Source organism: Haemorhous mexicanus, chromosome 5 (genome assembly GCF_027477595.1).
Source record: "Haemorhous mexicanus isolate bHaeMex1 chromosome 5, bHaeMex1.pri, whole genome shotgun sequence".
Taxonomy (NCBI): domain Eukaryota; kingdom Metazoa; phylum Chordata; class Aves; order Passeriformes; family Fringillidae; genus Haemorhous; species Haemorhous mexicanus.
Genome location: NC_082345.1, coordinates 31,092,501 through 31,117,084, shown reverse-complemented (window position 1 = coordinate 31,117,084; position 24,584 = coordinate 31,092,501). Strand labels below are relative to the sequence as shown.

Here is a 24,584-nt window from a genome sequence, read left to right as displayed (position 1 = left end):
GTGGGTATTGCTGGGACAGCTGAACAAACAGGAGGAACACTATTACAGTAGGATAGACATTACTCTCAGACATGCATCTTAGTATGCGTTCTGAGGAAATTATTATGGGTTTTCTGGAGGGACCATGCATATCTGCTGCATGCTGAGGGTAGGGTCTCTATTCTCTCAGTCTCTGAAAATGACTGTAGTGAATCAGTGTGAACAGAGCCATCACACTGAGTCCTATAGTCAGCAACTGATCTGCTGCCTTCCAGCCGAGCTGCACAGACACAGTGGTCTCTGGCTGAGGGACAACATTTCCATGTAGATGACCTATGGAGGCTCCTAGGAAAGTACATGATCCATTAAGTTTATAATTTTAAGGAAATAAACCAAAGATATAAGGAAAAGGATATTGTTATTCTAGACCTGGAGAACACTTCTTGTAACAGAGCTTAATGAAGTAGTCCTTTTTTCTTAGCTAAAATCATGAGATGAACAAAATAGGGCATAGGCCCTATTTGTAAACCTTAACCTGGAAACTGATATGATACCATAGCCAATGCACTGGCATGTTTTGTTAGGTATTTGTAATCACTGAATTTTTGTCCTCTATGTTAATGGTACTGAGGAGACACTAAAAATCTTCACCTCTTGAAGACAAACAGAAGATGTAGTTCTGCAACAAGTAAAAAATACTTAACTTGTAGCTTAAAGTTTGTAAGCCTTTCCCTCTCCTCTGTTTGCAAAGTGGAGATAGCAGCGGTGTCTTAGGCTGTCTTCAAGTATAGATATTTTAAAAAACAACTCTCCAGAGATGGCATAATTGGTTTTCATCCTGCTTCAAAAGAAATTTTTTTCCCCATTAGCAAAGTAGTCTATGGCTATAAAAGAAAAACAGTGTAATCAGAGCAGATCTGTACTGTGAAACAACTAGTCAGGGGGACCAGATATTCACATAATGCACATTTTGGGGGTTTTACCTAGTCTGTTCCTGGAGGCTGAATGTCTGGTATCAGATGGAGGATGTCAGATGCACTTGTGGAGTGCACTTGTGGAGTGCACACTTCAGCTGAGGTTCATTCAGAGCGAGTCCGGCCCAGGCGCTCAAGATCATTCTGTAACATAAAACAAGTGCAGAACTGGGGATACTACAAAGGTCTGCTCTTGATCACAACCAAACTACTAATGTAGATGCACCTCCAAATTATCAGGGAATATTTCTATTCATGTTTTAAACCTAGTGATTATGTTTCTGATGAGAAAATTATATCTCAGTTATTTTTTGTGCTAACCCAGATGGATGTATAATGCTTTACTTCAGAGAAGTTCTGTCTGCCTTCTTCAAGGAACCATTCTGTCAACCTTATAATGGAATTATATAGGTACAGCATAACAAAATTTTCTTCTTTAAGGATAATTTATGAAGCAATTCTATTGCTAACAATACAGAAGAAGGAATACAATCTATCCATTTACTTTGAGTCTACAGAGGTAAATACCATGGTTTTGTCTCTAAATGTAATAAATATGCCAGAGTATATGAAGTGGATCCACTGAGTAAAAAGCTGGCTATTTTAATGTATCCATATCTAACAGATGAAGAGCCATATGTCCACCTGAAAGCATTTTAGTAACATTTTCAAAACTTGCTACCGAGGTTTCATCTACATTTGTGAGGCCAAGACCTAACCAGTTTTTGTTATTTCATCAATTAAACATGGTAAAGTGCTAATAGGAATTTCTGTTTTTCCTAAGGTGTCATCATGTAGAGAAAAGACAATTGTTCACTTTTATTAATTTGAAATTCTGAGGGAGAAAAGGGTAAAGATTACAGTTTTATTTTACTTTTCACATGTATGTAATATGCAAAACAATGACTTGTTCTTAATTTTCTAAAATTCTAAAGTATTAAGGTAAAAGTTCACAATTACATAATTACATATATAATTATTAGAAATAATACATATAAAAAGATCAGAATGATTTATATAATTTTAAAAATTAACTAGAAAATATAATTACATAGAATAGTTTTAAAGTATTGAAAAATATTAAAATCCAAATAACTATGTGAAAACAGATTTTTTTTTCTACTTCCTTGAATAAGCAATGCTTAATAAAAAAAATATAACTACTCTTCCACATTGTGTCATTTTCTACTGCTGACCTCCAGTCTGCTAAATCTCCTAGTCCAAGGTCAGGCTATTGTCCAAAACAATTTCTGTCAGCTGCTTGAAAAAAATCTCAATCAGCAGATACTTTGACCTTGGAGTGAAATATTCTTGCAAGCAAGTGAAAAACTAGTAAGAATAGAAAATGGAAGTAATGGTGTCAAAAAGTTTGAAAATTCATACTGTAATGCAGTAAGAAAACGCCTGAACAGAAATGCATTTATCTAAAAATATTGGAGGGCATCACCAGCTTATTTTAGGTGTCCTTTTGTTGCCAATAGTTTATTCCTAGAAGAGGCTATTTTGATCCTGTGAGTACTCCCAGACCAAATGCACAACAGAGAAAGAGTCATGATAAGGATGCATTTGGCTACTCAGGAGTTATATATACAAACAATAGTGTAATTTCCCCAGGATCATTTCTATCTACAGCATTTGCAGCAGCCCAGAATTATAAACAGCAAATGTGCATCAGGAGAATAGGAATAAAAATGCACTGTCATGCTTGGCTCCAGGAGAATTTGGGAAGATCTTCAGAACTAATTTATTTCTTGGAATAGGCTATACTTTCTCTCATTTAATGTTTGGCTTGAGGATATTTATGAAATGAAGAAAATGTATTTTAAACAAAACATGCCACCACTTTTTTTACAAAATCAAATCTAACTACTAGATGCCTACCAAGCAATCAGCTTAAGCTGAATGAGGCTAAAATAGAAATAATTTACACACTCCATCTCTGCTACTTCACATTTCAAGGCAAAAAACTACCTTGGCCATCTCTGCTCAATAAATTGGATGTTGTCTTTAGCTAAGGACTCTCTCTAGCTTTTTTATACATACATATAAGTGTTCCACATTTTTAGAGTGTTTCTAAGATGCAGTTTCCATGCACATCACTAAAAATCTTGTGCATACTTTCACTTTTTCATGATTGGAAGGGATTTACAAGGCCTTTTTTCCAAGATATCTTTACAGTTGCTCTAAACTAGGCTTAGGTGTAGCTTCTTCAGAAGAACCCCTATGGTTTCCTGAGATTTGAGACAAGATCTTTAAGTGAGACATGAACTTTCCTCCATAGTCTGTCTACTGAACTGAAAATAGTACATTCTCAGATGAAATATTTGCAGGTTTCTAGAAGCCTTTGCAAAATAATCTCATCATCAGTTGATGTCTACTTGAATAGAATTTACTTGTAAGCCAGAATGAAGTACATCTTATAAAAATTAAGAGAATAACATGAACAAGCTCTCTCCTTGAAGCAATATTTCCATTTTTGAAAAGCCGCTCACGAACTTTCATATTTCCAACTGTTACCTTTGGCACTTGAGTCCATAACGAAGATCTATCTCAGTCCTCCTTCAAATTCAGGCAGCTATATAAAACCCGTTCTGTATCTCCTTCCCCAAAGACTGCTTAACCCACTCAATGCATAACGATACAACTTGAGTGGGTGAGTCAAATCTCACAGATTGTTCACACAAATATTACACACTCCTACACTTTCTTTGCAGCGGGGAGAAAAATCAGCTGAACAAGATCACTTCTCCCAGATTTCTCCCATTTTCTGCAAGTCAACTGAGATTAATTTATATGCCTAAGAAATTTTTCCTAATGATAAAAGGAAACTTGGAAAACCTTTTTGTCAGCATTCACACTTAGATTTTAAAAGAAAAAACCTACTTTAATATACTGTAATCTTGAAGGCTCTCACGTCATCTTTAGAGTTTGGCACTGAAGCCTTTCATATAATACAATGAAAACACAGAGACAACTGTCACCCCAAGCTTGAACACAGCTCTGTAAGAACCTGGCACTGGCATAGTTCTGTCACTGCAGTTCTTTCTTGTATTGATCACTCTTTTCCCTTCCTGGTACAACACTGATGAACTAGATCAGAAAGGAAGCCAAGAACCGTTTTCAAGTAAAAACTTAGCATTTTCCTTCTCTTGCATTAGAACTTGCATTAGAACTGTCCCAGATCTGCTTTCATTATATATTAAAAGATCATCAATTGCTTGTCATAAGACACACATGTGTCAGCTATTGTTAATCTATGTCCCAGAGTTCAGAGACCTTGCCATTGTCTGACAAATTTTGTATACTGCTCACTGACAGGAAGAGCACTGAAATATTTTACAAATATGTGTCACTGTCTCAGTAAAGAACTTGAACTGCTGCTTTGTTTTAAAAGCTGTATGGTGTCCTAAGTAAGCCATTCCTACCATCTTTTCACATTTCCCTAACTTTGCAATCAGGCATGGAGCTTCCTAGTTCAGGACATGTTTCTTCATGGTACAGCAAAAAAAATACAAATGCTGTCAAAACAGGACAGTGTATCTCTCAGCTCCTTGATAACTTTCCTACAGGAAGGTAGTAAGTAGCCCTTAGATAAGGGTGGGAATTCACAAATTGTGATTGAATGTAAATGCAAATTTAAGTAAGGCATTTGAGTCTAAAGACACTTTCTGTAAGCCACAAGCAGCTTTACCATAAGCAGCCCAGAAGCAAGGAGGTGGGAAGGAAATGCTGACTATAATCTCTCATAACTTTCTATAAAGGTCCAGGATTCCCATGTGTCTCATTAGCTAGAGGAATAGACAAGTGCCACAGGAGCTGAGAGCAAGAAGCTTGCAGGTCTGCTGCACTGCGCTGCTTCCTGTACAGCTAGTTATTTGGCAGGTACATGAATTCCAGCATGTGTTTTGCCTCTGTAAACTCAGCACAAGTTCCTATTTTTCCCCCTGCCATTGGACAATTTCTTCATATCTATAAAGTGCCAGTGCTCCTGGCATTCAGCAGCTTAGTTCTCTTCTTCCAGCTGTTTGATGGCTTTTTATGGAGCTTTATCAGGTAACTTAGAGCCATTAGCCTGATTTCCCTATAGCATGTGAATAGCAAATGCTGTACCGTCATATAAGACATTGTGTTTCCTTGACCTTGTTTTGCTTGACTAACTCACAAAGTGAATTTCTCTGTAAGAATCACTACCCACCTGCTATTGCTTCTTTCTCTAGATTTCCTTCTATTTTTTGAATCCAACAATTCACTCCTGCTCAAAGGGGAACACCCTATCCAAAGTGGATTCCCACTGCCTCTCAGGACCAGGCAGGCATATTGCAAGTACAGTAAATGCAGATCCCACTTCTGACTATGTAGTACATAAGTGTGTTAAGCATTATTTAAAATTCTCATGTCTTCATTAGCCTATCAGCCTGAGATACTAAGTGATGGCACAGAATCATTTCAGCTCAGACTATTTTTCCTGAAAGCATCAAGGAAGAGATGACATAAACGTAGCTCCTCCAAACCTCTGTGGACTGTCAAGTTACCCTGCAGAAGTCTGGTAATACAGCATCCATGACTGCTTCTTTTCTATGAATATCAAAAAGCAAAGTCTATAGGCACCATAATTCAGGTGTATATTTGCTACAAGCATCCTAGAAAGGGATCTGAACAGGCATCTCAGAATTATCCAAAGGAAACAAACTTTGATTGATGTACTAGATAGGGCTCAGCAGACGTTACCTCAGCCCCTGTACCCAGATATCACCGAACACTCTTCCTGCCCAACTCTGCTGTGATCATGCAGTGTTTCCCCCCTTTGTTTGCTCTTAGTAACCACTGCTGTTCACACAAGTGAACAGACACACGAGAAGTAAGCAGGCAGCTTGATGAGTTAACAGCAAGGTTTTCCTCCTTTACAGCTCAAGCATACTGTTGGCCCCATAGCCATGAGAACAGACACTTCCTATATGGGTTTTTACTAAATTAACTCTTTGTGGGTGCTTCTGTATCTGAGGCAGCTTCCTTCTATCTGACCTGGTGATATTAAAGCACAGGTTGCTATACCCTCTCTCTTTGGGTCAGGGGATTCATACCTAAGTTCCATTTCTTGGGATCCTGTCCATGCCAACGCTCCATAATTTATCCTACTTTCTCCCTAATGTTACTACAGTTCAAATTACTATCTAAATGTTGACCAACCAATGATGAATAAATCATTAGCTTTCCAGTCAACAGATCACATATTTTTAGGATGTAGGGGCCCTAATGTAATGTAATTTAAAAAATTGCTATAAACTTTCCAAGTCATACAGGTATGCTCTATCTTTCGAGGAGATTATCCTATCATGGGTAAAATTTCAGTAGCCATTCCTCTTACTGTTTTGTATACACCAAGCTTTTCTCTGTAAAGATCAGGTAATATGAGCTGAATGCTTCTGAAGAATCTACACGCCTTCTGAAGTTAAAAAGTTCTAATCATTTATCAATAAGCCTTTTTGACTTTTGAACCCAATTAAGTATCCAACACACTAAATTTTAGATGGAGACTATCTGAAGTTTAAACTCCAGTCTTCCCCAGAACAGCATAATAGGAATCAATATTGTAAGCATCCAAAATTGAAATAACATACACACTATAGTGTTTGTGGTAGTGTATTTCCTTGCCATGGTCCACCCTGGGTGTTGAGAGGGTCAGAACTGCCCTCCATACATTAAACCTCCACCTAGCAGGGAATGCATACTTTGATCCTGTTGAACTCTGACCCAGAAATTTTAGACTAAACAATCTTCATGAGCTGGCTGACCAACTACGCCCTGGTTAACCTCCCAGTGGTTAAAGCTTTATCTTTACATAGCTCTGCAATTTTGCCCTCTGGGGAATGGCTATCCTCCCTTTCCCTTATTGTTTTCTGTGACTCAGTTTGTTTCTATGGCTGAAAAGCTAATCCAGATTGCAAATGTTATATTCACTCCACTATCTGCTACCCAAATATTAGAGATATGTAAAGTTTTACTCAGCAGTCTCATTTCCAGTCTCTCAAGTTCCCCTTGAAGCTTCTAGGCACTGCTGGTTTGAGAACAGCACGCTCTGCATTCCATGAATGTGAATATCAGCCCTTTGGGATGCAGCACCATCTAGTGAGGCAAACTAGCTCAGAACTTCATAGGGACTTGAAACGGATGCCACCAGCAAGGCTTACAGTGGGCACAGGCCACTTTTCCCAAGAGATCAGTGTTCTACTACTCATCTGGTAACCATTACAGGGAGTTCTTTGGTTAGCATGGCAAAGCACAGGCAAAATCTTTAAGTGTTGCAGTTGATGCTCTCCAAGCCAAGTTCTCATATTTCATTTGTTCTGTAAAATTTGTCTCTGATCACAGTGATTTCTAAATCCCTGCATCAAAATCTTTTTGCCATGTCTTATCATTGCAGACTTCATTTTCTACCTCCTTCACAGATACCTGGGGAACCCACACCCTCTTGTACTTTGTTTAAATTTGCTCCCACCTAAATGCATAACCATTGTCACTAGATCTTCCCATAAGCTCACAATACCTGTTGGATAATGGATCCACACAACTCCCAGCAGGTAACAACACTAAATCAATGTGTAAAATGAGTCAGACACGTTAGTCATAAATTAATCATATTTTTGCATCTTCACAATTTTCCAAGGATGAATAGTATTTAGATGATTCCCATGTCATTTCTTTGACCTTGCTAATGCAGTATTTTCTGATTCCAGTAAATCAGCACGCTGATCCAGCTATTGGAAGGATAGTTATTTTGCTGTCATCTATGAATGCACTTTTCAAGTGTTTCTTCACTTTACCCATCTCTATTGATCCTTTTCTTTGATTCACTGTCGAGAAACTGCCTCCAAAGGCCCTGGTTGCCAGGACACTGCTCACTTATCATATTTCTCTCACTTTCATGTTTTCAGTTCAGCTGTCCCTTACGCTCATCGTGATGACGAACATGGCAACAAAATCAACTTCCTTAACATCCCTCCCAAACCTCTTTACCATAGCGTCTGTAAAGAACTTCAAAACACATACGTTGCTATAAGCACATCCTATAACATAAATACGGGCTGGTAGTTTCCTAGTTAGCCACCTTTTTTGTTTGTTTGTTTGTTTGAACAGACATAACCATTTAGAGGACAAGCACACTTTTATCTTTTATGCCTAGCCGTGCAGCAGGTACAGCGACACAACATGCCAAGCGCCATCCCTGGTGAAACAGGCTGTGGAAAAGCCGCCCCCTGCGGTACCTCCCGCCTGGCCCCGGGCGGCCCCGCGGGGACGCTGCCCGCGGCCGTTGCCCGGAGACAGGGACGCGGCCGGGCCGGGCCGGGCCGAGCATGGCGCAGCCCGCCGGGCCGCAGGCCCCGCACGCCGCCTTCTTCGGGCCCGTGGCGCGGGGCAACCCGGTGGTGGACAGCTTCGAGGCCGAGCTGCGCCGCGTCCTGAGCTCCCTGCGGCGGCTGCGAGGCGCGGGGGAGGCCAAGCACGACCTGCACCGACACGGGTAGGGCTGCACCGCCGCCCCCGATTCCCGCGTCGCCGCCCGCTCCGGGAGCCGCTCGCTGTTCCCTCTGGCCCTGCCTCAGCTCCCTTTCTCGGCCGCACCCCTCCTCCTTCGCTCTGTTCCTCCAGCCGCCCCGCGGGCGCTCCGCGCCGCCGCCCTGGCGCTCCCGGGCCGCCCTTCCCGGCCCGCCGGGCAGCACCATGCCCGGCCCTGCTCGGTCCCCCCTCACGCCAGGGGCTGCGCCGGGAGTCCCGCGCCCGCTGCACTGGGGGATAGCCGGGAGTTTGCTCGCCAAACAAACTTCCGCAGCAGTGTGCCAAAGCACCGGCAATCCGTTTCCTTTTAATTTTTTTTTTTTTTTTCATTGTAACGAAAACCCCTTAGAAATCTGAACAGCTTTTTTTTTTTTTTTAATTTTTTTTTTTCAGTGCTTCCTACAAGTCAGTGCTTTAGGGAAGAAGCACAAGGGACTGTGGAAGTTGGCAGCACCACTGTTGGTTCTGTCAGAGCTGCCTGAGCTTCCTGGTGGGAAAATCCCTTGACGGTGCTGCAGGGACTGGCAGCCCACCAGAGTGTGCGGCTGCTTGCGAGGCTGAACTCTTGTGGGCACGTACATGCCTTCAAAAGTAGGGCTACACGAGGATAACAGCACACAGCTCGTTTTGTGCATATGTCTCTGTCTGCGTTGGTATATTTTTATACACATAGATGCAGGCAGAGCATATGGCAAGTATAATAGTACATATTTGTTTGCTCGCATACGTGCCTATCTGTGGGTATGCATAAGTCGAGATTTTGTAATGCAGTTAAGATAGAGCAACTGGAATCAGTGTGTGATTCATAGTGCATGCATATGTCTTTTACAGACTGTGCATTTCTCATGTAGCTCTTCCTGCTGCATTTAGGCACATTGTGATACAAGAACTCAACTACTTATTTTAAGGTAAATAGTTGATTTTCTATTGTTGTAATCTGAATACTACTCTGTTCTAAGTTTACAGGTCTTTAACATAAACCCCACAAGTTTCCCAAGGTATCAAAAGTTCCTTCAAAAACATCATAGGAGTTAGGTTACAGGGTGGTTACCTTATCACTTATGTGCAGCTTCTACCCTTGCATATTTCACTCAGTGATTTCCTAGAAATAGTCCACAAATTACCCTACTCTGAAGTAGGTGTATACATTTTCAGAAGGTACTCAGGTTCTGCAGCCTGGCCTTTGTCTGAGCTGGAGATCTTTCCTATTCTAAGCTATCTGGCTTCCTAATTTGTTTATGGGGCATGTTCATCATCGGGTCTAGGCCTAGGTGGATCATGCAGGTATCAGTCTCCAGGATTTTGCCTTTAGAATTTTGAATCTCAGTATGTTGGATTTTTATATTGTTTCAGCAGCCGATTTCAGTGGTTTGCTATTTTGAAACATTTTTGTAGTTTCAGACCCTTTTTTCTCAGCTTTAGTTGTTAGATATTAATATTTTGAGAGCTATTCTCTCTGAGTCCACTTAGAAGAAGCAACACTTACTGGCTTCAGACACTACCAAAATTGCCAACAGTGGTTCTTGTGTGTGTTCTTTGTATCTTCAGGTCAGGAGGTGGCCATGCTGAATCTAAGTTGTTTGCAGTATAGTGCTAAGTTACCAGTTTTTGTGAACAGTGTCTCCAAGCCTTCTTTTGCTTTACCTCTCAAACCTAAGTAAGTTCTGTCTTATTCAAACTGGTGTTTTGTGGATGTGACCCATGACCATGCATACCTTGGTTGGCATGAGAGCATTTTCACATCTGAAGGAAGCTGCAGTGTTCATCATGGAGATGAGAACTGACTCTTATCAAGGCCTTGATCTCAGAAGTCTCTGGTGGTAATGAGCTCTACCAAAATTCCAGGGCATTAGCAATATTGAGTAACTTGAAGCTCCCAGTAGCTGTGCATCCTCAGGCGTTCTTCATTTGTATAGGGACAGTACATAGAGAGGTAGAAGACTGGAATTCTGATTATTAGCATATGTTCAGGCAGTCAGCAAAGTCAAGACTTAATTTATTTGTGATTGTGAAATTTCAGGATTTTTTCTCCCTACTCCCTATCATTGTTTGATAACACAAAACTGGAGCATGTGCTGCTTGCAGATCTAGCTGTAGTCTGGTCCTAAGAATTTCTGAAGGTAATGACTTTTACAGATGCTTTCCTAAATGCTCTAAAGACTTCTTGTTATGCCATTTTTCAAACTATCTTTTGTGGCATGGATTGAGATCAAAGTGTTCTTGTTCTTTGAGCAACAAGAAAACCAGCTTCCACATGGCAAGTATGTTAATTTAGAAAAAGAAAATTATCTGCTTCATTCCTCCAACTCTTTCAGACTTTGGTGTTTATAGGTCAACAGAAAGGCCATAATTTATGCATTTAAATGTTCTAATATAGGAAATAAAAATTAGTGAGGACTTCCCTGCTATCACAGATCTTTTCAGTCGGAAATAGCAATCAAAAGTAATTTTTCCTCAGCTAAACAAAAAGTTGTTTTGCTCCATTTCTCTTGGCAGCAGAGCCATCAAAGCTTTACCTTGAACTATTGATTTTATCTCATCTTGTGCGGCTTAGCCACCCTTATTTAATAAGATGGCTTTTGATCAGTATCAGAGAATTCTTTATACTTTTAGTAAAGATTTTAGCCACGTGGGCCTTATCCTGTGCACACTATTATGGGTTGACCTTAGGGAATTTTTTTCTGTTATGGATGGAAATAAAGACATTTCACCTCTGAGCTTCAACAGTCCACTAGGTTTTTTTTTTTAAGCATTTACTTGCTTAACTTGTTACTCTGGTGTCCTACAGGCTGTTTGAAGGAAAGGCTGAGGAGCTGTTTGGGAAGTGTTTCACTCTCCTCTTTTGTCTGTGTCAAAGAAACATTCCTGTGTCATGAACTCACTTGTAGTTAGTCATGGCATTGTAGCAGAATCAGTTTACCTTAACCTTCCCACTGAAGTTGAAAGTCTAGTCAGGTTCATCAGTAGTTTGCTAAACTAGTTTTTTACAGATTTATTACTTGTTTATTATATGTGAGAGTCTCTTGTGTTAACAGGAACATTCATGTTAAGGAAGATTACCATTGCTGGGGACTTAGAGCTGATCAGTATGAAAGAAATGTACTAGTCTTAGCTTTCAAGAGCTTCATCCAGGGTCATTCTTGATACCTCTTTTCCCTCTTTTTCTCCTCTTTCCCCCTTCCCCTTAATATCTATCAAATCTCTTGGTCTCTGAAATTTTCCTAAATTCTTCCTTTAAAAGTCCAAGGGAACTTTGCTCAGCTGCCAGAAAAATTCCTTAGCTTTGGAGCCTCTTTGCAGATACTAACTGGTATGGAATATTTTTCTCAGTATGATAACTCAGTACCCACCCAGGCTGTTCGTTGTTACAGATGGACGAGGAGGGACTCATTCCCATCCATTTGGAAAGTACCCATCGTTTCATTGGGCTATGGTTTCCTTAAAAAATTTCTCCTTAAAAATGCCTTAGAACATTTTATTCTGATTGTTGCTTTTGGCCTAGTTTGTGCTGTTACTGCATTTTTCCTTTAGAATACAACTCTAGGATGCCCTACTTATTTCCTTGCTGCTTACTTTCAAGAACTGAGAGTTGTGCTGAGATGATACTTTTAGAAAAAAATAAAAGGGTTATGATTGTTGCATTTCTTAATTGTAAAGATAATTTTGGCAGATTTCTCATAAAGCCACCTGTTTCACCTTGAAGTGTGAAGGTGGCTCACAATATTCTGTGTGGAAAAAACATTATCTATTGTGCTTTTTTTTAAAAATTGGGAGTGTTCTTATAAGCGGAAATGAAGTTATGTAAGAGACTGTGAGAATGCATTCCAAGTGCCTGAATGTCAGAGAAGAGTTTAACAAAGTGTCTTGCGTTCTAATCTACCATCCCAGTCTTAAGAGGAGTTGAAATGTTCCAGCCACCTCACACCAGTAAGCATATGGTTCATGCATGACAATTCAGCTAGAAGGATATTTTTCAGATGTTAATTTCTTTATAGGTTAATTTATATTTCTTTGGTTGTTTTCTTTCCTCATAAGTTGCTACCTATAAATAGTTTGGCTGTAGCAGTATCACAAGGCACTCTTCTGGCATTTCCATACAAGTGATTTGTTAAGAGAATAAATATAAGAGATGCCTGGCACTGTGAACATTGTCAGTACTGGAAGTGATTTGCTAATGGATACTTCTGTGAAGAAGTCCCAGTGCTTATTGGCAGTCTGTCTGATCAGTTATTGTTTTCCAGCTAGAATGTAGCTTTCTTAAAGAAGCGTAGTGCAGGGAAGTTGTACACATGAGGGCACGAGGCCATCAAAACATGGCTGGTAGGGACTGAAGTACTGGCAGGATGTAGTCAGTGTCTCTGTAGCAGAGGGAAACTGCTTAGAATCAGTTACCGTTTGTGGGAGGCTTGCTGGTTCAGCAAAATAGGCAATTTGTTACACAAAAACATGCTTGATGACAACTGTGGCTAGAGCAGTAGAGGCAACAGAAGAGCATCACAACCATTGCCATAAAATCCTCTCTGTTTTAGCAACTGCCATTTGGTTCTCTCTGAAACCTACCCCTTACAATTTAAAATTCCTGAACATTTCTTCTTTCATGACTCATGGTGTAGCTCTGTATAGCATGAGCTCTATATACCACAGCTCTATATACTCTATAGCTTTATGGTTTATTCCATGGCTACCAGTTTGCAAGGTTGCAGCCATCTGACCATACATTGTTATTTTGGGATTTTTTTTCTTGCTCATAACATTGGTACTTTCCAGTCCAGTAATTGCTGTGAATAATTGCTGTAATTCATTGAATCTAAGCAAATTGCTTCTTCCAACAGAACTTCTCTAATACTAGCTGAAGGGTGGGACAGATTTTCTGCTTGTGACTGTGCTTGAACAACACAACGGAATTATTACTACAATATTTTAATAAGAATTTGCATGGGAGAAAATTCATCCTATTTAAAATGCATGATAAAAACTGGAGACAGAAATGAAACCCAGAAATGTCCTTGTCTGCCCGTTAAATCTGGTTTTAATGATCAATTGTTTTGAAATATGTAGAAGTTCAAATAGATTTGGAAGAAGGGAGTTTTCAAAATTTGGAGCTTTCCTGATTTGTTTACTTGTTATGACAGGTTTACTGCCAGTTTAATATGAAACCTTTTCTCCTGTATCTGTTTCTTTTTTTTAGAGCAAATACTTTGTTTGACATTTGGATCAAATATAAGCCACGACTACCAGAATGGTATTATAATGAAAGACTTGTGAAAGTTGGTGATACCCTTGCTCAGATCAAAGTAAGTAATTTGAAATAAGAAAAGGTTCAATCATAGTCTTTGTTTCATTATGTTTCTATGCTACTTTAATTTTTAATCATATTTTACTGAAAGCTGTTTAGAAAAGTAGCAAAAACTTTTACAAAATAATTCCAGTGATGGTTGTTTGTATTTCTTGCTTTTTTATTGTAAAATTGCCCTGATTTTTAATTTATTTTCTATATCTGCATTTTCTATGCACCCATTGCCTTTTCAAACACCCCCAAATATTTCTTTTTTTGTTTGATGTTTCAGCATGATAGCATACAATATCTGACTGTGCCTTTAATGCTGTTAAAGTAAAAATTGACAATGATAGAGCAGTTCCACTGACTCAACTCAATGTTCAGTTAACCAAACGTGAATAAAAAGAATTGTCAGGAGAGGAGCAGAGAGCAGGAACCAGAGTGCAATTACACATTGTACGACTATATGTATCAGTGATGCTGCATCTTGAATTATGTGTGTATTTCTGGTCTCCTCAAAAAGGGTAGACCGCAACTAAAAGGGATTCAGGAGCTAGATTGTTTGAGACAGAGTATTTGAGAGGTTTCACTATATGATAACTCTATTTTTATGCTTTTACTTAGCCATATGTTACTGACTACTTTTGGAGATGGGATGCCAGGCTAGTAACTGTTGATCTGACTCAATAAGGCAAATACATTTTTATATGCTATTTGTCCTTTGTGTTTCCTGTGAAAAAAATATAAGGGTGAATCATTTAAAAGCTCAATGATATTTGTGTCAGAAGGTCATGTCATAGAATCTGGGGCTTTCAAGGGTAGTTACTAAACAACACTCAGAAGCAGCTCAGAGATGTATAGTTAGAAAGCCAGTTCTGTACCTTCTACTTAATTTTTTAATATAATGAGAATAAAAGAAAATAAATAAAAAAGAAGAGGGCATAACTGGAAATGTATCAAGGAGGTTTGAGGGGCCATCTTTTTGAGACACATATCCAGTGAAACTGTTCTTTCCCTCTTATGTCCTTTGCTTATGGAATGCAGCAAGGAGAGATGCTTTTTGTGCTGTTAATGGAGAGTGTTTATTTGTGGCTGCCTGGTGAGCTTTTCCACAGGCCATGGCAAGGGCAGGAGTATCATGCAGATGTTATGAAGTCTTCTATATCCTTCATTGCATATGCCCTGAAGAGTTCCACAGAGGTGGCCTGCTCCTGAGTAAGAAACAGCCAGCTGAAGCTGAGTTTCAGCAGCACTCAGCCCTCACTGGGAGGCAGAAGAAGGACTATAGAAGAGTCCATAACTGCAAAGCTATTACAATTGAAGGTGCAGGGTCATGGTGTAGGTTTAGACAGAAAGAAATTCTTAAGGAAGCTTGAACAGCATCAATTGTTAATAGTATTGCCTAGACAATTCTGTTCATATTTTCTTCTTGTTTGTATATTCCTGAGGTTCTCATAGGTTCTGGGCCCTAGGAATTGCTTGAAACATTACATGAAGCTTTTAGTGCCTGGGAACTGCTGCTCTCACAGGGTACTCAGTAAGGTTATTTCAAAAGTATCAAATGCTGCTCTCTGTACTTTGCATTGCCTTCCCAAAGCAGCACTCCAATATGGTTTGGTCCTTATGTTCAAGATGCTTAATGACTTGACCCTAGATTTCCTGAAAATAATCCATGTTTCTGCATAAAGACTTCTGTTTGCAATGTCAATCTTCTAGTGTAATGTGAAATTTTCTACAATGAAGTTACCAATGTTGTTGAAGAAGTTGTTTTGCTGGCCAGCCTAATACTTTCAACTGTTTTTGGAACTCACACTTTTAAGTGCATTTCTTTAACTTAATTTTAGAATGAAAACCTAGTTTTCATTCAGTATTTTTCCCTGAAAAGAAATAAATTGAAACAACAGGGAATGGATGCTGCAAATTTCAGATGCATTACAGGAAGGATGAATGTGGTGTAAAACCAAGGTCTGTGATAAATGGGGTAAAGCCTATTCCATAAGTACCCCTCTTGACTCCTAGTTAAAAGCTGGTGTTGAATATTTTAAGTTTTAACCTGCACGTGATATAATACTTAATGATGTGTAGTCTTTACAAAATAATTATTGCATATGAATAGTCAGTTGGTAGGCACCCATTTAGCTTTCTGTCCTCCTGCTATATTTTTCTAATGCCTTTAGATTCCTTCCTATAATACATCTGCTATGTGTTTTTTAAGACACACCTAAATTCATTAAGTCATGTATCTGGAAATTACTTAGTCTATTAGTCATCATATGATCAGTACTGACTCGTTTTTTCTCTTCCTCCCATTCTGCCTGTATCTGCCTGTATCTGCCTGTTGTCTTTGGTCACACACACATATCTTAAACTGTTTAGGAGAGAATTTACCTTTTTGTTGTGTATCAATAACTATCTTAATGGTATTCTGATCCATGGCTTTGGATTCTAGGTGTTATCACAGCCTAAATGTACATGTTAGATTACACAAGTGACTGACTGTCCATAGCTGCCCCTGGAATGCCAAAGTTTCTATGAATGGCTGTTGCTTTCACACAGCAAATAGGACAATAGAGCCATGTGAGTTAGACTTCTCAGATGATGTAAAATTTAAGGTGTTACTGTGGTGGAAGGAATTTATTTTGAAAAAAAGAAGGGTATGCAAGGAAATAAGAATTTTGTGTGATTAAATATTAAAGGATCATTTTTACCAGCAGTTTGTTACTTTTTCCTCAATAATTTATTTAGTGTGAGTGCTAGACTTAGTGAAATTGATAGAGAAACCTAAATGTAATCTTGCTGAAGGAAGTGGTGGTGATGATTCAGTGAATGTCACTTCCAGATCTGAGTCAGTGTTGAACCATAGAGTCAGCGTGATTTTAGAGTGCTTTGACATGCTGCTGGGGAGCTCTGTTTGGAAAGAGACATAAAGCTCAACATCCTCTTTGCTAACAGTTCTTAAAGACCCAGTGGCAATTTCTGGTCTATTAATGCTGATCTCTTGGCCATGTGTAAATTCCAGTTTTCACACATTGCAATCTTTTAAAATTCATCTTACCCTTTCTATCTGTTTTATTTAAAGAAAAAAAAAAAAAAGCTTTGACAACATGGAAACAAGGAAGAGAGAAATGATTATATCTATATATTGCTTATAAAGTTCTACATTAGGAAGTACTTTTTTTCCTGAAGTGTAGTATCATTGTCATCACTGTTGTAACACTTTAGAGTATTCCAGCAACTCTTAAAGTTTATTAAATTAGCCCAGAGCCCTGCTTTATAATTGTTCTCTGATATGTTGTATTTATGATTAGCATAAACAAAACTCAAAACTTGTGATGCACAAGCCATTCTTTTAAGTATTTCAACCTTTCCTATGTTGAGTGTTCACACTACATGCTGGTATTTTGTATGAAACTGTAGGGCTTTCATTCTTGTTGGTCTTTCACATTGATACTTTTTTCATAAAGTTAATAAAAACCCCACATTTATAGAAATAGGAATGAAATATACACACTATAAAAAGAACATATGATTTTTTTCAGGAATATAAGCTGGCACTTCAACAGTGTTATGAAAGATACCTTCAGCAGTTTGTTTCTGTAAACCTTGATGATGTCATGGATGATGTGCAGCGCTTTAAATCTGCCTTTTTTCCAAATGGTGTCAGAGACAAAAATGCACCACTTGTGGTAGGTTGTGGGTTTTTAAAATTTTTCTGGTCAAATACATTCACAGATTCAAAGTAAATAGCCCATTTTATCTTCCACAAATGTACTTCATATTAATTATATATTAACTAACTAATCTTTAATAGTTTGTTGATATAAATTGCATTGACATTTAATGATGGTATGTATGATATAAACATCTACTCTAGCTGGTGTAGATTTTTAAGAGGATATAATGCCTAAAGCTTTTGTAGCAAAAGCCAACCACCATCAACTTAGTGTTAAAACAGCAGTTTTCTCTGAATGTGGTGTCCTGTAACTGCTTACAGCAGTTTTTGCTCTGAAGTTGTTGCTGTTATCCACTGTCAGAATCAGGATGTGGGCAAAATTTGATAAATGTCCTGCAATTTTGGAAATTTCTGTATTGTATGATCTAAGAACCAGGCAGAATGCAAGACATTTAAAACATTATTTTGTATTTTGTACCAAAAAGTGTGCAAAATGCTGCTTGTAATAGAAGGTCATGACAGTTAGAAAAGCAGTTTTATGTTTTTTATAGCTTATTTGCTCACTATGAACAAAAAGGGCAGAATGCTGAATAATTTTTCAAGCGCTTTAAGCTCTAGGAAGCTGAGTGACCTTAAGAATGTGTTGGAATCCTTTTGTGTTAATTGCTTATCAAGGTAGGGACTTGTACTATACCTTTTGTTATTTGTGGAAGAAGGTGTTTCAGTGGATATAGGGGGAATGCTAAAAACATGTTACATTTTACGTTAAGTAGGTCTTTGCTGAGAAGCTCAACTTTTGTACATGGTGAGTATTTTGAATTAATTAATGCAAGTTCTCTGTGATCTAGAATAATGAACAGAAATAGTAGGCGGCTCCTGAGTATTGAGCTAATCAAATTTATATCCTCAAGTCAGAGTGTAAAATAGGTGTTTAGTGAAGAGAAGAAAGCAGACAGTTTGCTTAAAAGCTAGAAGCAGATATCATGATAGAAGAGATACTTTGTATTATTATTTTTCTTTTTAAAATGTGGTTCAGCTTCCTAGAAAGAATATGATCAAAGACTATGTTAATACATTTTTAAAAATGTTTTGTGTGGAGGAATAGAATGCAAGAAAATAAAGATAGTGGAGAAGATAGTCTCATAACTGAGGAGTTGTAGCTGTACCCATCACCAAAGATTAGGGACAGGCCTGCCCTTAATAGGCCACAGCTGTGTCCAGTAAGAAGACATCTGTTGCAAAAGAGTGGGTTAGCTGGGAGAGCAGGGCATTGGAGTTTGTTGGCCATGCTCTGAAGAGGAAGGAGTCAATGCTGTAAGGAGCTACTCCTGAGAAATCACCAAGAAGGTATGGGAATTTTGCAATAAGATGACAACATTTTTGTAAATAAATTTGGAGTTCTAGAGATGCTCTCCTCTGTTTTCTGTATGTCTGCCTAGGCTTTGAACCAGTCCTACTGGTAAATGTTATGGCGAGTCTATACTAAAGTGCCTGTTCTGTGACTTAGTCTTTATAGGCTGAGCTATCCTTAAATTTTCAGATATGAAATTTAGTTTGGCAATTATCCTTATAACTGGAAATGGAAAATGATTATGTGGCAAGTGATTACATCTTAAATGCTTTTTTTTTTTCCCATGTTCCTGCAGTTAGTTTTTTTTTTTTTCTTTTTAACATAACACTAAGAAATGGCATTTCAGGGCTAGAAATTTCCAACTTCAGTGAATCAACTGCAACAAAATAATATAATTTCAAATGTTACCAGGTTAGGAGGCTTTTGAGAGAATAATAGGTAGTGACTGGTCATGTCCACGTAGCCCATTTTTTCATGTTGTTTGTTCAGCTGATGCTGTAATCCAGGCATGAGTGAGGTCGCATTATTTTAGGTATTACAAGGAAGAGAAGGAAAAATCCATCTGTGGAAGAGAAAAGTAACAGATGAGAGTGAGAAATAACATAGTGGTGATATAAATGGAGAAGTGTAGAAAAGTTCAAACTTGCCTTGGTTTATGGAAGATGTCTGCAGAGAAGCTCAGTGTCAAAGCCAGATTCTTTAATAGCACTTTAATGCCTCATTCTCCCTATGAATAGCACTTTAATGCCTCATTCTCCCTATGCCCCTTCCAGCACTCCTAGTGCACTAGGTGCATTTTCATCCTGTGACACAGTGGAAACTGACATTGCTCATGGTACAGCAACCCTGAAGCTTTAGCATTTTCTCCATATTCTAATGCTCAGTTCACTGTCATGATAATTTTTTTGCTGTTGTGCCTAATCTTTTCTTACTCATCATTTTGTTGTATTTTGTTGATGTGAACCGACATATGCTTATATTAATTAACTTTATGTATATTTCTGTGTGTTTTAGTTCCATGCTTTGCAAGCAAGAAGTGTTTGCATTTATCAGATGGTTTGCAGCAGAGACAGAAATCTTCAGAATCAAGAGTCCCTGCAGACTTGTCTCAGTGCCTTGACCTCATTACGACTCACTATGCAAGTGGCTCTACCTCAGGAGAATTTGTGTTGGCTTATCTACAATGGTACCTCAGGCTTTACATTTACATTTCTTTGCTGAGCAAATCTGTGAAGGGAAAATTTTATACTCTTTATAGTCTTTAAGGTCAACCTAAGGGTCATGGATAAATCTCTAGTTAGTCTTCAATCACAGTAGGGTTTTTTCTGGTAATTTTTAATTTTTCTAATATGAGGAATTTTAAAATTAAGTTTTCCACAATGTACATTTTCAGGTGGACTGTTGTAAATGTATCAACTTTTTCATCATTACTGTGCTTAACAGTTCAAATAAAATCAAAACTAAAGACATTTTTGGAGTCCATCCTGATTAACAAAAAACACTCAAGATTTTTATATCAATAAAATGTTTGTTTTGATGGGTTCATTTTGTCTTGTTTCTTTTGGTTACTGTTTTTTTTTTGTTGTTGGTTTTGGTTTGGAGGTTTTTCTGCTTGTTAGTTGTTGGGTTTTTTTTTTTTTGAAAAGGGGATTGCAGATCTAAGAGTAGAAAATTGTCTGCCATTTCATCTTCTGCCATTACATCTTTGTATTTTTGTAAGTACTTTGAATGGAAGAGTTGATAATAAAACTATTCTAAAAAATACCATATGGGACTTAAGGATTTTGATCTATGTATATGATTTCAGGGTGCTGCTTGTAAATGCTTGTATTAGGGAAAAATTGAGAAAAGAATGGAACTTCTGCAAATTAGATGCACAGAGAATGATTTATCAAGACTTTAATTTCAGGAACAACAACAGTCTTTTTGCTTTGAAAGGCAATGTTATTTAGTCAAAAATAAACAGACTAGTATGAATATCACAGAATCACAGCATATTCTGAATTGGAAGGGCTGCATGAGGACCATCAAGTCCAGCTGTTGAGTGAGTGGCCCATACAGGGATTGAACTCACACCTTGGCATTGTTAACACTATGCTCTGATCAACTGAGCTACGATGGTCAATTGTTGGAATATAAATTGAGGAAATAATATGTTCTTAATTTCACTTTGAAAAAAGTACTTTCTCTGAGCTATGATGGGTCAAAATTCTTATCCTTTTGTTTTCTGGGACCGCTGTTGCCCTCAGTCCCTACTTTTGAGGTGTGTTTTTGATTGCTTGTTTCTATGGAAGAAGAATCAAGGTTAAAATATACTCACCTGCCATTCTTTTGTCCTGTTGCCTGTGTGTGGTACAGGTCTCTGTACCAATCCTAGCCAATAATCGGCTCTAGTTAGAAGGGGGCAGTAACTTAGATTTTCCCTAGTTCCTGAGCATTTTTCTGCAATTCAGACAATAGATTTTGTGCCTCTTTACACATTTGACTGATAAAAGAAATCTTTCTAATGCTTGCTCCATTTGAGCTTATTGGGATAATAACACCCTTCGAGCTGTGACAGTTGACATTGTGATGCCTCCTGCTGCCACAGGTGTCCCTTTCTGAACATTCTTACAGGCAGAAGAATAGGCTAATTTTTTGTCTCCCAGAACTGCAGTGTCTTTTATACTTCTAAGACTGAGTTTTGAAAAATTTATGATGTTGCTTAAGTCAAGTACATTTTTGACAGGTTTTTATTTCTAAGTCATTTTGATGCTCTTGGAAACTTTACTAGTTTTCAATTTTCTTCATATCACTTGTCATACTTAATGTAATATTGGTGGTGTCTGCTAGGACAGATGGACTAAAAGAGTCATGTAAGGTCTGTGAGGAGGGGTAGTATTTTGTTTTAAAGAGCTTGGCATTTGGGATAAAAGTAAGATTTATCTCTCTGGCAGTTACTGAGGAAAAAATGGATTAGGTAAATTTAAGATTTCATTCTCGTGAACTCTCATGATTATACTGCTTCATTGTGTTGGTATTTTTGAAACTAATATTGCAGAAGAATTGAATGGTTTCATCTTCTCTAAATTAGAAGTACAGAAAAATCATTAGTTTTTCATTTGTTTAATGAAAAGTCATTAAATTGTTTTTCTCTGGAATTAACAACCCAGATAATAAGAAAGACTGAGTTGCTTAGCATGACAAATTTCATGTGGAGTTATAGAACTTACCTGTTTATTTAAATTTATTTTTGCAGGTACTATCCATATTTACACCATATGCAGGCATTTGATAGTCATGGGTCATTCTGCTAAGGTATGGCAAAAGAAATAGAAAGGGTTTTAAAATCTGCCGAAGTTTAGAAAATGCATCTGTGTTTTGCACAACAACGTACTTGACTTTTCAATTTCACTGGCATTGCCAATAGTAGTACTTTTGTCACAAGGAAATAAAGTGTCTGTGTTTCAAAGTGGTTGGTTTCTAAGCTCTCATGCCTTCCTGAGTCTGCTCCTTCCTCAGCTGTGGAATGGGGCCCAGCATAATGTCCTGCTGGACACTGAGATGCCGTTTGTGAGGCTGTTTCAGAGGATTCCCAGTGCTTTGTTTCAGACATCTCTGTATGTTCAAGAATTAGTCTTTTGCTTCTGAAAATGTGGAAACGTGCTGACACCTGGTGGCTAGGGTTTTAGTTGCTCATACTTGATAAAAACAACCTGGCCTTTCCCCCACACTTTTTTTTTTCTGAATGTAGTTTTTGTTATTCTTAGCTTTACTCTTCTCCTAAAACTTGAGCAGAATTTAAATCAGCCTTAATGCAATAGATTTTCTTATGTGTTTTATTAATCTTCCAATGAGCAGGAAAGGTGTTTTGTTTTCGAACATCATCTGTTAAAACCAGAAGTGATTTAACACCTCCTTTAGCATACTTGGGTTTCTGCTATACAGGAAACAGGAATTGATCGTGGGTATTTTCAATACTTGAAATTTGTACTAAAAGAAAATTTGTATATTGGCTTAATTTAGGACAAAGCTTGTACACATTTTATGTACCTTAGGAAACAGCTAACTCAAAGAAAATAGTAAGAGTAAGATACAAATACTATTCATTCAATTGAAAAGATACAGATACTATTCATTCAATTTAATTATTAAAATTAGACTGCTGCAATGACTGTTTCCCTGGAAGTTAGGAGGCCAGAGTTCCATGGGTATTAATGGATTAATTAATCTAAGCACAGTTTTTCACTGCAAAAGACAGACTCCATTGCATCCCAGATAAGCCTGCTGATCCTGTTGAAAAAGGATCACTAGAGCTGCCAGAAAAGGGAGGGCTAAGTCTCAAGATAAGAGCAGATGAGAGAGAAGGGCAGCATCTTTGTCTGGTGGCAAAACTATAGTGAACTGGAGTGGGTAAGGTAGCTTGGAGGCTAAAATAATGCTTGACCACAGTTTAAGGTGAAAAAAACCAATAACATGCAGCAGAATGTTTTTTAGTCAATAAAATATGTTAAAAATTAATACAATTTCTAGTGATTTTTTTCCCCCCTCTTTCAGTTCGTCCTACCAGGTGAGGTTAAGTCTTTGTATCTGTCCTTTAGAAATAGGAAGTATATTTATGTAGGTTAAGATGCATTCATTTTGAAATCAGTTCTCTTCAATACAGGTCCTGGAATACTTACTGTGGGCCAGTATATGTATGGAATCATCCATTCCACTCTTATCTGTGCATTATTTGACGTGGAGAGCCACCCTGTATACAGCAGTTTCTCAATGTTATTTTGATTGTCAAGCCAGCATTCATGGAGAGGTATCCTGATTTACATTATGTAGAATTTCAGATACAATCAAATGGGAAATATTTATTTAAATATTCCTACTTATTATCAGATCATATTTATTTAGAGTTCTGTCCATATTCCAAAATTTTACTGCAAGGTGGAGATGAACCACATGTAAATGCATAATCAACTCAAATGCAATAGCCCTTTGTATATACTCACTGTCACAAACTTCGAGCATTAAACACTGGCCAGGTACCATGCATATATACAAAAGATACTTTGCAAAGGTTTTGTTTTCCTTTTCAGTTGTTCAGGACCTGACTTTCATTGCAGCTCTTTGCCGTTGTATAAATTCAGGAATGATATTCAAAATTAGATATCAACATATGGGATATGAACACAGGGTATATATTTTTTAAAATTCTTTGGACAGATATTTGCTCGCCGTGGTTTGATTAAGATTGATGAACTGAAGCAGTTAGAAGATATCAGTTCTTCTCTGGAACGTGTGGAGACAGAAAAGATTTTTAGAGAAGCCACTCTAAAGGTATCATCCTGCAAGTCATTATGAAAAGGTAGAGTAGTTATGATCTCTATGAACAGAACATGTACCATAGATGATGACTTACTTTTTTCTTTGTGTCAGATGTTAGTAATGATTTTCAAGAGAGCAGTATATGAATCCAGAAAAAATCCGAACAGCTTTCGACGTGAGTCAAAAGTTAACCCGAGAAAAGCAGTAAATGTAAGTCTGACATTTCATATAATCCTTCTATTCCTCTACTATTGTCATGTAATGAAACCATGATATAATACTTCTACATACACATGGTGCTATACCCAAGCAGAAGGTTTTATATTTTCGATTTCATAATTAACAGAATCCATTAATAAAACTAAGAACAAGCTTGGAAGTAGGGAAGACGCATTAATTATTACTTTAGAAAATTATTCAGGAGAGATCTGTGTAGATCTAAACTACATGGCCTTAATAATCTCCCTCATAATTTCT

At 37.9% G+C, this 24,584-nt stretch overlaps 1 protein-coding gene across 1 annotated transcript in view; it reads left to right on the top strand.

The window, feature by feature from the left end:
• Nucleotides 1–8,296: 8,296 nt before the first annotated feature.
• The window catches only part of CFAP54 (cilia and flagella associated protein 54), a 104,029-nt gene continuing 87,741 nt past the window's right edge, over nt 8,297–24,584 (top strand). Inside the window, exons 1-8 of the mRNA XM_059846738.1 lie at nt 8,297–8,472; nt 13,696–13,801; nt 17,325–17,471; nt 19,824–19,995; nt 22,048–22,106; nt 23,455–23,598; nt 24,006–24,119; nt 24,219–24,317. Coding sequence (XP_059702721.1) covers nt 8,306–8,472; nt 13,696–13,801; nt 17,325–17,471; nt 19,824–19,995; nt 22,048–22,106; nt 23,455–23,598; nt 24,006–24,119; nt 24,219–24,317 — 1,008 coding nt within the window. The 5' untranslated portion in view covers nt 8,297–8,305. The remainder of the gene's footprint in view (nt 8,473–13,695; nt 13,802–17,324; nt 17,472–19,823; nt 19,996–22,047; nt 22,107–23,454; nt 23,599–24,005; nt 24,120–24,218; nt 24,318–24,584) is intronic.